The following is a 14,315-nucleotide window of genomic DNA, read 5'->3' on the forward strand; positions in this document are numbered from 1 at the left end:
GAATTTGATGACCACACTTACATTTTCCCTTCCTATGCAACATGGATGGAATCAGCTAAATAAAACCTATACAGCAACCTAAGCTTTAGCCAAAAGTATTCCCTAAAGGGGCACTTATCTTTGTCGGAGTCAGTAGCGCAGAGCTGAACGAGCAAGCTGACATTCGACTGCGGCAGAGACGTTCTGAGGTCTGTGCGTGCGGATGTCACATTTATGGCCCATGGTTTATGGTCCATGTGTGTGATGATCCACGCAAGCCAAGCTAAGCTTTTGTATATGAGCTAGGTGTTCAGGTTGCCTGAGGCGGAAGATCCCACATATAAGAATACTACAACATGGGAACAGAAGGACATCACAGCATAGCAATGTAACTACCACAATTCAGAATAAATAAATATTACACACACATCCATACACATACATAAAAAAAAAAAGAAATCACAGGACACAGAAATACACAATTAAAAGAGCATACACCATTCCCCATGCTAACACCCTGCTCCATCATCATAATCATTCCTGATTGGAAAGTAGTTAAAAGTAAGTATATCACAACAAACCTTTAGGTGTTTTTTTTGGATGAAGATTCATAGGTGAGACCACAGCATCAACTTCTGAGAAACAAAATAGTGGCATGCCTCTGGAATCAGACTGCTGGCTCTGGAGAACAGGTGAAGTCACTAAATTAACAGGTGTCTGACATACAGTTTGGGTGGCATCTACTTCAGAATCAAGTGCCCAGCTTTCTAGCACATCCCGGGATGTCCTTAATGTTTTATCAGTGGCTCCATTAATGGAATTTTGGATGTGCTCCGGAATAAGGCATTGTCCTCTAAGTGCCTGTGTGCCATTCTTGTGTGCACTGACGGTACAAGTACTTGTCCCATAGTCACTTTCAGCATTACTCACTTGTAGTGCATTGTCTAATGGAGAAGATGAAGACCTTTTTCGACCAAGTGCTGATTGAGCATTCTCCTCTTCTAAACAGTTCTCTTTTTCACTCTGAGAGTCACTTGGATAACAATGTACATCTACACCATCTTTCTTTCCTTTATTATCTATTTGATTTACAGAATTCTGCAGATGACTCGTACTAGCTTTACTCAACCTTCTGGCCTTTGCGCTGCACCTCCTCCTTCCCGTTTTTGTTTCTTTTCCCTCCTCTATTTTCATATTTGGCATATTAGATGCAGTGATACAGACTACATGCTGGTTTTCATTTATCTGTAGACAGGGCACAGAACTATCTGGTAGGATAGGGTCTGCAGAATTAAACTGTTCATTTACCATGATAGGCAACGTCTGACTGAAGTTGGATTCTTCCCTTCTAGATGTGTCTAGATCAGCCTTACTTTCTGCAGAAAGAGAAGATCTAGTTTTTCTTTTTCCTGTTTTTTTAGATTTACCCAACTGACTGCAAATTACAGCTTCCAAGTCTACCTGTCTCTGACATGCAGACATGCGCCGTGTTGTCCTGATGTAATACTCAACTGGAAATAGAAGCCCTTCAACCAATGTACAAGAGCTTAATGGGTTTTCTACTAAAGCAGTGGATGATTTTTCTAATGTATTAGAACCAACTTCAGGCTGATTCGTCATATCTGCCAAGTGCTGATGCTTACTAGTGTCTCCCTGAGTGTCAGGGCATGAAGAACTTGCCACCTCAGCACCACCTGAGAGGTTTTCATCATGATGTTTAATAAGATCATCTCTGCTGCTGACCATCTTATCTGTGGGATCTCCAAAAGAAACCAGAGGTGCAGAAGCGGGGAACGCACTTCTGGAATGTTTTGCCACGCATTTACTGCCTCTGGTCTTATTAAGTACTAGCTTGTCTTCAGTTTGCTGGTGACAACATTCAACAGCTTCATTTTTGCACATATCAGTATCTGAAGAATAGTGGTTATTAATATTCAAGACATTTGGAGTAGGTTTGATTTCAAATAGAGGACTTCTGAAAAAGCAGCCTAATTCAGGCTCTGCAGCTGCCTGAACCACAGTCTTGCATCCGTTGTCCTCTAAAAAGGCATCCTCCAGGCTTCCAACAGAGCTAATACCTATTGTGTTGTCTCCAAAACTCACTGCTGTTAATTTAGCACAGTCTTGTGCATTTTTATTGTCGCTCTTTTCAAAAAACGGAGAACCCCTACATCTGTTATTGCAGTCTGTTTCTTTTCCTGAAATTTTACTACAGATGCTGTCAAATACTGGTGAATTATTCAGTAAAGGTTTGCTTTCCTTCTCTTTTAGTTTACGTCTACTGGATTTCAATTTCATTCTATTTTTAACATACATTTGCACTTCTGTTCCACATCGTTGCTCAACTAGTACTAAAGAAATGTTTCCAGGGTCCTCATGCATTACATCACTGGATAAAATATCCTGAGGGCTGCTATTCAGATTAATAACCTCTGGTTCAAGATTAAAAGTAACTGTCATTTTTTTATCTTGATGAGCATGTGGAAAACTGGCATCCAGACCATCACACAAAGCTATATTCTTTGTATCAGGGGAGCTTTCATTTGAAGTACCTGTACAGTATATTAAAAAAAAGAAAAAAAAACAAAGTTAGTCAAAGAAAAAACTACTTCCACAAGACAAATTGTTGTGCAATAAGCTTCTTGTGACAAAAAAAGTAAAAACAACAAAGTGTGTGGTAAGGAAATACAGGATGCCTACATTTGCAACTATATCAAATTTTACAACTATAATCACATTTTTTGTCAAGAACAACAAATAATGGGCAAGCCTCACAGTACAGAGAGGGAGCTCTCCTATGCAATGTCAATGATGTGTATAACAGCAGGAAACCAGATGCTCATAGGTCTGAATAAGAGGACGGGGAAAATGATACAGGCAAGAATAATGGCATGGAGGCCTACTACTCTACTAGGAGAAGGGATGGGGTTTCTGCAAGAGGAAGAGTGGAGGGGAGAAGCAACATTACTACGCATCATCATAATTAACAATTCTGACAAGACATCCTTAAATGGCAAGTCTGCTGTTTACAAGCCTGCAATAACATTCCTTGCATGCCATGCATGGGGGGGATAAAAGAAAAAAACACTTCTACACATAATTACGGCACCCCAACACCCACCTCTCACCAACCAATTAAAGAATGAGAGAGCCCTAGGTGGTACTTGGAACCCAACTGCCAGCTCTCACTTTAAGTGATGGAATTGAGTCGGACGTGGTACTTAGAAACAACACCCAACTGTCACCTGCCACTGAAGGAACGAATGGCACTCAGAACCAAAACATCCAATTCCGACCTACCAGTTGACTTTATTTTTGTTTACCAGGGTAGAGCAGTGATCAGAAATGACTGCAGGCTCAACCAGAATTGTACAGTATAACAAGAAATATAACAACTAATACGGAGTAAAAAAGGGAGTAGTATATACAGATACTACAGCATTACTGGAAAAAATCAGCTCTACAAAGTATCACAGGGAAAGGAAACAGCATTACATAACATCACTGCAAACACAGCTAGTGTAACACAAAACAGAGCAAACGAATAACACTGTATTCTGTGCTGAATTGCGGTAAAATTACTATATGCACATTTATAAAATCTCACGGGTTATAGTGAAATCAGAATAGAGAGGTGTAGGACAGACGGTTAGAGCATGTAGAAGCTTTCATTAGATGGCATGTCTTGTACTGCGATACCTGCATCCATTTTATTTAACGGAAATTGCTTGAATTGTGGACAACATTTTTCATACAATTTAGATGCAAGCAGAGTGAAGCTATAGTCTCAACAGACTGCATTTTTCTCTTAAACTGTTACTGAATTACACAGGAGTGTTTTGGGCTCCCTATTAAAATGTTAGGACTTGAACTCGAGTCCTGAAACACAGAAAAGAAAATAACCGAATATCATTTCTCCTTTAAATTACATTTTTGCAGGGGGCAAGCTCTCCACATTCCTCAAACTTATATATACTGACTCAAGGATTTTGATACCTCAGAGAAAATGGAATACGAATGACAATCTCAAAGTATATGCAAGTTTTGAGTTTTGATCTTTTAATCTCCACATTTCAGGACTCTGCAATCAAAGAGTCCTGACATTTCAAATGATTACTAGTGATCTGCCAAGATGAGGTTGACAGTGGGATAAGAGGTTTGTCCTTTTTACCACTGTTATGCAGTCTCAGTGGCAGCATATTTATAGTTGCAAGGGTGTGGGGGAGAGAAATATATTTTCTTTAATAAAATCAAGCTGTGCACACAAGAGTTGATTCAGGGTTTAGTTCTCACTCAAAACAGTAAAATCAACGAAAAGCTGTTAAGCATACACAATAGGTTAAAGCACTTTTGTCTACTCATACATTACTTGTAGACTTCTTTGGAACCAAAACTAATAAACCCTGAATTAACTATGGAGTGCATGGCATCAATGAACAGCTTGATTTTACTAGTTGGTTTTGCTGTTTTGATTTTCATTCATCATCATCAGCCCCCTTTTTCCCATTTTTTCTACATGGGATCGGGGTATCGTATTAACTGTTGCCAACTCTCGATTCAGTGCCACACTCCTGTCTTCAACACTCATACTGGACTATCACCGATCTTCTTTCACACAATGCATCCACCTCTTTGCTGGATGTCCTCGCTTCCTCTTACCTTCTTCCTGTCTGTCCCAAATCTTCCTCACCAGATTATCTTCTGCTTTTCTGCACATGTCCAAACTACCATAATCTGTTCTCTTTGATATTTTCTGCAACTGGACCTACTTTGGCTTCTGCTCTTATGTCCTTATTTCTTAGTCTGTCCCATAGTGTGCATCCTGCCACCCTTCTCAGGCACTTCCTTTCCATCACCTCTAGCGTCTTCAACTGTTCTGCCTTTACTGCCCAGGTGTCTGTTCTATACAGTAGTACTTGTCACACCACTGTCTTGTACACCTTACTTTTCGGCTTCTTTGGCATTCTTGTCATAGACTACACCTGACACTACGCCAATTGGCTGCAGCCTCTCTGATTCTAGCTCTGATCTCTTCATTCAGACATCCCTTCTCCTCAACCACTCCTCCTAGAAACTTGAAGCTGTTTACCTGTTCCACTATCTTCCCTTCTATCTCTATGCTCAGCTTCTTCTAATTCCCTAGTTTGCTGTCATTACCACTGTCTTATCTGTGCTAAGTTTAATCCCATGTACCTTCAGTTTTGCATTCCAATCTCCTATCCTTTGCTGAAGTTCTAGCTCAGAGTCTGCCTGTAATGCCACATCATATGCATATAGCAACTTTGTTGATCCGTCCCCTCCGACCTACTTGCTAATGAAGTCCATCACCAGTATGAACAGCAGTGGGCTCAGAGCTGAACCCTGGTGTACATTCACTTCCACTGACAACCCCTCTGTGAGGCCAAACACTGTCTGTACTGGAGTCATTGGGTCTTTGTATATAGCCTGCACTAATTCTACCAGTGTTTCTGGGACTTCAAGCCACTGCAGTACTGCCCAGATTAGCTTTCTTGGGATCTTGTCATATGCTTTCTCCAAGTCTAGGAATGCCCAAGTTGGACTCTCTCCTCACCTTTAGCTTCTTCTCAAGTGTCTGTCTCACTGCAAACATCAGGTCAGTTGTGTTACATCCTGATCTGAATCATCTCCCATCTTACATTCTACTACGCTGCGTATCTGTTTATCAATCACCGTCTCCAGAACTTTCATGCAATGTGATAGGAGTTTGATGCCTTTGTACTGCCCACAGGTGTGGATGTCCCCTTTGTTCTTGAACACTGGCACAAGTATGCTTATTCTCCAGTCATCTACGATACACCTTTCTCTCCACATTGCTATTAGTACCCTCAGGAGCTATTTCTCCCCTATCTCACACAGCATCTTTATCATATCTGCTCTGACATCATCTGAGTCTGCTGCTTTCCTCGGACTTCATTTTCCTTAGTGCTGTCCTTACTTCTTCTAAAGTGGGCTCCTCCTCTTCTCTCATTGTAGGCTGTTGCTGGGGCAGTACAGCTTTTGTGGGGTTTTCTTCCTTCAGAAGCTGTTGGAAATACTCCTTCCATCTGCCTTTGATGTCCTGTGGACTGGTGAGCAGGTTGTTAATGGCATTCCTTATGAAGGGTGTCTGACTGTCTTCTTTATCTTTCTGTCTTTGCCTTGCAACCTGATATAGTTTCTTTGTGCCACTTACTGAGTCACTTTCCAAAAGTTGGAGTGCCTCTGAAGCCCTATTCTTTGCTATTGTAACTTCTTTCTTAGCTTCTTTGTTAGCCAACCAGTAGTTCTTCCTAGCCAGGTCAGGCTTTTCTCTCTCGCACCTCCTGCACTCCTCCTTTCTTTTGATGACTTCCTGGACTTCTGCATTCCACCAGCTTTCCTTATGTACCTTATTTCCACACCTGGCTCGGTCGCATATCTTTTCTGTAGTCCTACCACATGCTGTTTTTAGGCACTGCCATTCTTGTTCAACTTAACCTATTTCCTCCTCTTCCTGGGGTGTTAGTGCCCCGAGTAATTCCTTGAACTTTTGTACTTTCTCTCCTGTTAGCTTCCAGGTCTTCAGCCTGGTCTCTGTTGACCTTAGAAAGCCTTCTCTGACCACTATTGCAGGCAACTGTGGCAATTAGTGGTTTATGCTGTGGGTCGAATGTTTCACTGGGGATGACTTTGCAATCATGGATTCTACCCCAGTGCCTTTTACTTACTAGGAGGAAGTCCACCTGAGTTGCATGTTGGCTTCTCTTGTATGGGATCTTGTGATTGTCTCTCTTTCTGAACCATGTGTTGGCTACTGTCAAGCCATTTGCCAGAAAGGAGTCTAGAATGGCTGCTCCTTCTTTATTCTTGTTGCCCCACCCATGTAGACCCAGGCAGTCCTCATATTCTGTTCTGTCTGCCCAGATATGTGCATTCAAGTCACCCATTATCAACACCAATTCATGTTGTCCTGCTTTATCTAGTAGGTCCTGCAACTGCTGTCTGAATGCACTCTTTTCCTTACTATGACAATCCTGCTGTAGGCATAGGACAGTATTCAAAATCTCAGCCTATCATTACACTGAAGTCTGATTGCCATGAGTCAGTCATTAATTCTGACGATATTCTTCACCACATTCTGAAGCTTCTCTCTCGCCACAATTCCTACACCATGTCCTCCTCCTGAGTAGTACAGTCTGGATCCCAAGCCAAGTGGCTTTGCTGCACTGCCCTTCCATCTCATCTCTTGGATACATAGGATGTCCAGCCTCCTCCATATCATCATGTCATCCACTTCCAAGCTGCGTCCTGTAAGTGAACCTACATTAAGGGTAGCAATTCTCAGTTCATGTTTGGCAGGTTGGTTGGTTTTACATCCAGCTTTCGCTCAACAGAGCTATTCAAGGTATCCCAGGCTGGGCAAGGAGACACCGGCCGGCCAGTAGCTTATCGACCCAGGGCTGCTAGGCTTTATGCGCATACACTGGCCAACAGGAGCACATACACCTCTCCCACCGTTAGCAAGGGTCCCTGGCATAGGTCAAAGTAAGCTGTATCCTCAATCAACTTATCACTAGTAACTACCCATGCCCATTTTGGCGACATTAGTCAACATGACCAAATCACCTAGAGCCATATTTTACACCGTCTAGTGGCAAGCCCTGCCACGGAGCAGTCTGTGATCCATGTTCTCCTATCTTGATGATACTGCGCACCACAGTAGATGCCCAAAGGGGTTGGTCTGTACAACTCTTCCCCCTCTAGGGCACCATGTAGAGTCTGTGCTGCTGCCCACAGCTCCATTCATTGGCAAGTCTGAAATGGAGACAATCAGCATGTTTTTCGGACATGAAAGAAATCCCACGGAGACACAGGAAGAACATGCAAACTCCAAACAGGCATTGGTCAGAGGTCATGATCGAACCCTTGTACTTTGTGCATGGGAGGTAAAGACCTTCACCATTATTTCACATAGAAAACAGTGATATAAGCGCTTTCGCTCGGTCAATACCGAGCTTCTTCAGAATACAAAAATCTTTGTACTTTCATTAGCACTCGTTAAATAGTTAGAAAAATCACATGACCCTTCTAAACTCCCTCCCTGTTAATTAAAACCACACAAAATCTTGTTAAATATAAACCTGTGTCTGCTATCTAATAAATAAACTTCATTAAAATGTACAAAATTATTATATGCAGCCAATAACCTTATAACATAGCAAATAACTCCTTTCCTCTCAAAGTCAGGTTATAGCCATCATATAAACTTTGCAATGTATAATCTTAATTCATAAAAATTAAAATAAACATTAAAATAGAAACTAAAATAGCTCAAATTACATTCAAAGCACCAACTGGCTTGCTAGTGTTATGTTATAAACGAGCCATTCTTAACTTTAATACACTGCTGATGTTAATATTTTCGTTCAACCCAGGAGCCCTTCCGGAGTCTAATTTGAGCTGCCAGTATAGTTCACGGTATTCAAGCCTGGCTTCCCAGTTACCACCTCTCAAATCTGGTATCACCTGCTCTAAAACCATAAACATCCATGTGTTCACACACCTGTGAATGCTTAAAAAAAGCATTGTTTTCTTTGCCCTTAGAAACATCATAAAGATGCTCGTAAACTCTTCTCCTCAATTGCCACTCCGTTTTGCCCACATAAAAACTATAACAATTCACACATATTCCTAAACAAACCACCCCTTTTGTTCCACAATTAAAATAGTTGGTGGATTTAAATCTAAATTTTCTAGAAGGGATAAAAACTGTGTCCTGATTAAACATAAAACTACACTGTTTACAGGACCTTCATTAATGCGTACCCACTTTTATCCTGTTTGCTCTTGATCCAATATCTCTGTTTTTCTCAAACAGTTCCTTTAAATTGGCATCCCTTTTCCTTACAAAATGGGGGCAGGATGGAACATACTGTTTTACTTCATCATTCATTCAAAGCTAATATAGGCCAATGTTTTGAAATAATTTGTTCAATTTTATGGGAACTGGTGGAAAAAGTGCGAATGAAATTATTCTTGGAGTCTAGTTGTTTTAATCCTATGTCTTGGTCGGGAGTAGATAACCCAGTTCCTAACAAAGGAAAATACTTCAACTCTCTGTTTACTGTAACCTCCTGAATCATATGGTCAATCAACATCCTGGGCTAACCCTTTTCTTTAAACAATGCCCCAATGATGTTAACTTCCTCCAAAAAACTTTCAAAAGTACTAGACATTCTCGATGCTCTAATAATCTGACCCTTAACTATCCCTTTCTTCTGATAAAAGGGATGTCCACTATCAGTGGAGATATGAGTTTGAGAATGTACGTTTCCTATATAGCTTTGATTGGAAGCACGGATTATCATAATCTTTAAGTAGAGTCACGTCTAAGTAATTTAATTTGTCGTGGTCAATATTATAAGTGAAATTCAAAAACCCTGTGCTATTATTAATATACACCAAGAATTTGTTTAAGTCTTCCTTGGTACCCTTCCACAACAAGCAGATATCATCAAGGTATCTCATATAGTGTCCTATAAACTCAGACCATCGACTCTCAAAGACGTGTTTCTGCTCCCAATAGTGTAACACAATTGGCGTATAACGAAGCACAAGGGGCCCCCATCGCCACACCTTTCTTTTGGCGGTAAAACTCCCCATTGAAATGAATGAAATTGTTTTCAAGAACAATTTCCATAAATTCTAAAGTTAAATTAAATCCTTACAAATACATGTGATAGAAGATAAAAATTTATTTTCACAGTATAATCTATAAACTTCGCCAAGGGTTCAGTAATACTTCCTGCACCAGAAGCAATCTGCCTAAATTTAATTGGATCTAGACCTTTGTGGGTCTTAGGGATGCCGAAAATTACTGGGATTCTTGTCTTTTCCACGTGTAAATAATTATATAAACACTCATTAATAGTACCTTGTAGTAGGTGATCATATAAATAATAGCTTATTTTAGAGTGTGCAATATTGATTTCATTTAGTGATAACAGTTCATATTGATCTGTTTCCTGTAACATATTATGTAAACAAGAATCATAGTCCACTATATACATCAAAACTACACCTCCCCCCTTATCAGGTTTCATTACTCTACACTTTTCTCATTTCAAAAAATCAATCAGTTTCATCTTCTTGTCACTAAGATTGGCAGGGTAAATGTTACTCTTAAACCTTTCCACATTCCTAATATCTCTTTCGACTAATTCCTCGAAAACCTTAAGGGAGGAGTGCATAGAGGGATTAAAAGTACTAAACCTTGTCAATCCTGTATTGGTGGTAGTTTGACCCTTGAAAAATATAGCTAAATTGTCAATCAACGTGTTTGTCATATTAGAGGGACGAGAGGGAACAAAATGAAATCCCCTAGAAAACAAATCAAAATATTTAGTGGGTATCAGTTCGGTGAAATTGAATATAGTAAAATTACCTATTCTACAAATGACCCGTTTACCACCAATATTTTGTAATTCTGTGGAAGAAGTTAATATTTCCACAGATTTCAATTCGGGGGCGGTTCCAGCCCTTGTGTTGGTATCTCGTCCCCCTCCCCCCTCTGGTGGGAGGATGCTGAAAATCCTGGAAAGACTGCTTCCTTTCCTTTTCCGCTATTCTTTCACTTCTTCTAAGGGCCTTTGTTCCAGGTCTAGAATAGTTACTATTACTATTTGTCCCGTTCATCCTATCTACAAAAACAGTATCAGCATTATTCTTCCATCCCCCACTTCTGGGGGTGGGGTAAGCTATTCCCTCTCTATATTCAAACAGGTCTCTTTCTAACTTCTTAAATTTTTCTATTCAGTATTTTTACACAGTATTGGTCCACTTCATAAAATACATTGTCATAGTTTTTCTTAACACTAGTAAAATTATTGTCATTAGTTACATTGGGATTCAAAGCGTTCAACTCTTAACAAAATATCGGCTTTGGTCTCAGTCAGCAATCATTAACTTAAGCATATCAATTCCAGCTTTGTTAAAAATTTCACACAGTTGATCATAAAAAACAGTCCCTGGTTGTGCACTATTAGGGAACTTATATAACCGAAGCCTCTTCGGGACTCTGTTAACTTGTACTCATTCTTTGAGATGATCTCTCACAAGCTGATTACTCTTGAACGCATACAATTTGTCCCTAAAACCGTTGAAATTGTCCACAATGTTTTTGTTGAAACCAATGTTTGAAGTACCTTGATTAAAGTGGAACTGTTTGACAGTCCAAGCGCCAAATTTAAATTCATTGTGATTTTCGTCCGTTCTGGTTCTGTGGGTCATACCAGTTCTTGTATGCGATGTAGAAGCCTGGCCGTTACTCTGTGGGATGTTACAGGGAATCTCATTGTCCACACTGTTACTAGCGTTCGGCGCAGAAGGTGTGACATGCTTCCTTTGTTGCTCTGTTAGCTGTAGTTGGTTGCCAGGCAACTTTGTGCTCAATTCCGTGCTCCATTCATGGATATTGTTGGAAAGCTGTGTTAAAAGGGCCAAAACCTGTTTAAATTCGCCCTGAGTTACGGGAGCGTTGTCAGAGTCATCCTTAAGAAGTGTTAGTGTTTCCGGAAAACTTCCTGAATCCGTTCCTTCTACCATGGGTTCAAAACAAAATGCAGAAGAGTGAAAAAGACCAAACAAAGAATCAAAATGCTGCCCAATAGCCACAGGACCCGGATATCTCCGATGTAATAGGAACAACTGTAGATAATCAGGAACTTTATTTCACATAAAAAACAGTGATATAAACGCTTTCGCTCGGTCAATACCGAGTTTCTTCAGAATACAAAAATCTTTGTACTTTCATTAGCACTCGTTAAATAGTTAGAAAAATCACATGACCCTTCTAAACTCTCTCCCTGTTAATTAAAACCACACGAAATCTTGTTAAATATAAACCTGTGTCTGCTATCTAATAAATAAACGTCATTAAAATGTACAAAATTATTATATGCAGCCAATAACCTTATCACATAGCAAATAACTCCTTTCCTCTCAAAGTCAGGTTATAGCCATTCTTGTTTACATAATATATTACAGGAAACAGATCAATATGAACTGTTATCACTAAATGAAATCAATATTGTGCACTCTAAAATAAGCTATTATTTATATGATCACCTGCTACAAGGTACTATTAATGAGCATTTATATAATTATTTACATGTGGAAAAGCCAAGAATCCCAGTAATTTTTGGCATTCCCTAAGACCCATAAAGGTCTAGATCCAATTAAATTTAGGCCGATTGTTTCTGGTGCAGGAACTATTACTGAACCCTTGGCGAAGTTTATAGATTATACTGTGAAATTTTTTTTATCTTCTATCACATATATTTGTAATGGCTTAGACGTTTAAAGACAAGCACATGAGCACACCATACAAGTAGCAATCGCTTTAACGTGGCTTAAAAAATGCACATAGTAAAGATCAATCATTAAAGTATGCAAAGAAAAACAACTTTCACTGGGGTAAAGCTTCATCATATCTATCAAATAAGTAAACTAGGAACTGCTTTTTACAGTATAACAAAGCTATAGCCTGCTTTTACAGGTTTTTCTTAAAAGTTATCACAACTACTGGGGATGCTTGTCCACCTTCATTTTCTTATGGACACAAAGTCTCAAACCTAAATGTTAGTCATTATTTATTGTCTTCAATCTACAGTAATTTCTCAAAAAAACAGACTTTATGAGGAACAAATCAAACATAAGAGACACAAATCTTGACATTCTGCAAAAAAAATGGACAGCTGAAAGACATGGGATGGCGAGTGTAAACATAATTGACAGTGAGCACTGTCAGAAAGACAGTGCAACACAAAGTGCTTTACAGCTTTAAAAGCTTTTTTTTTTTCTTTTTTACTTTAACTCTTAGTACATTGAGCAGATATAAGCTCTACATACTACAAAGAATTATGATCGAGTCTCTCATCCTAACTTATTTTGTGTTCCTGACAAGGATGCCAATAAATTCTCCTCTCGAGCAAATTACGTGGTATATATGTCTCGAACACAAGTCAGTTAGGATCAGTGACTCAATCATAATCCCCCACATTTATAAACAACAGCACAAATGCTTGGGATAATCTGGCAGGATTAATATATAAAGGAACTGGAGTATCTGGGGAGAGAATGGTTTTATAACTGACCTTTTATAATTAATTTCAGTAGTACATTTTTAATTTTCACGGACACTTTTAATCTAGCAGCTAGAATTTAACCCAGAAGTATTGTAGGCATTTAATTTTATCTGCCAATCCAACTCCGGGGGGGGGGTTCTAGTTCCAAAGGAGCAGCAGATAGGTCTGGACGGGTAGAAAGCGAGATGTGCATCTTTAAATGTATGGATATTAATAAAATTATAAGCGAAGCCTCTGACTCAAGTTAGTGCATGAAAAGTATATACAGCTTTCTTGCAGGATCCTAGGCAAAGGAAGAGGGAGTCTGGGGACAAAAGGATATCACTGGTTACAGGAAGACTGCATTAAGGAAGGAGGAAGACTGGGTTAGGGTACTGCTTGGAAACAGGGTGAACATGGAAGTGTGTAGGTGAGTGGTAGAGTGGGGAATGAGTGAGAAAAAGAGGTTGTGCTAGTACCAGGTCTATATTAATTCACTGAAGGTTCACTTCAGCGAACCTTAACCAGTGAATATTCATATCCACGAAAAATTTAGGTAGGGAAAGGAATTAGTGACCAGCAGCACAAATTTCCCCTTTTCCTCACTGTAGTGCAATCTCGGAGAAGGTGTATACAGTTGAGTGGGTATGTGGCAAGCAAAGTCCCCCACGTTGGTGTCTGTTCTGGTGTTGTTTTGGCCAAGTGCTTTGTTTCCATGTTTAAATTTTTGTTCTGTGAGAACATTCATTGAAATGAACATTCGATGAAGAGAAATTCACTGAATTGAACCTTCAATTAATTAATATAGACCCACTAGTATCATATTCTCCAGATGAGAACTCTGAAAAGGAACTGGTGCCATATAGGAAAGTTGTTGAAAAGGTATGTAGATCCACCTCATCTTTTTGATATGCAGACATTTAACACATGACAAAGAGCTATAGAAATATATACTACTAGACTGATAGGTTGACAGCTACAAAAAAAGCATTAACCTAGTTAGACCATGTCATCATCACTGGGACAGCCGCGGCGATATGCCATACAGCAGAGGTAGGGAGAGATATAGGAATACATACAGCGGGTGCAATTGCCACACTGGTACGTATGCAGTCCCCACGCAGCTCATCCAAGCTGACAGAAACAAGAAATATGTATAGAGTGTGGCAGTCATACCAGCTGCTATCATGAGGGGACACCTTCGGAAACACCAGACAGACACCCTTACCATAT

The 14,315-nt window shown here is 39.7% G+C and overlaps 1 protein-coding gene across 2 annotated transcripts in view; it reads right to left on the minus strand.

Annotated features, from left to right (window-relative positions):
- The window catches only part of PALB2 (partner and localizer of BRCA2), a 731,562-nt gene that overhangs the window by 684,567 nt on the left and 32,680 nt on the right, over positions 1 to 14,315 (minus strand). For both annotated transcript variants that reach the window (XM_044089227.1, XM_044089226.1), the window contains exon 4: positions 561 to 2,531. In XM_044089227.1, coding sequence (XP_043945162.1) covers positions 561 to 2,531 — 1,971 coding nt within the window. The remainder of the gene's footprint in view (positions 1 to 560; positions 2,532 to 14,315) is intronic.

This window comes from Protopterus annectens, chromosome 12.part0 (genome assembly GCF_019279795.1).
Source record: "Protopterus annectens isolate FY-2018-M chromosome 12.part0, PAN1.0, whole genome shotgun sequence".
Classification (NCBI taxonomy): domain Eukaryota; kingdom Metazoa; phylum Chordata; order Ceratodontiformes; family Protopteridae; genus Protopterus; species Protopterus annectens.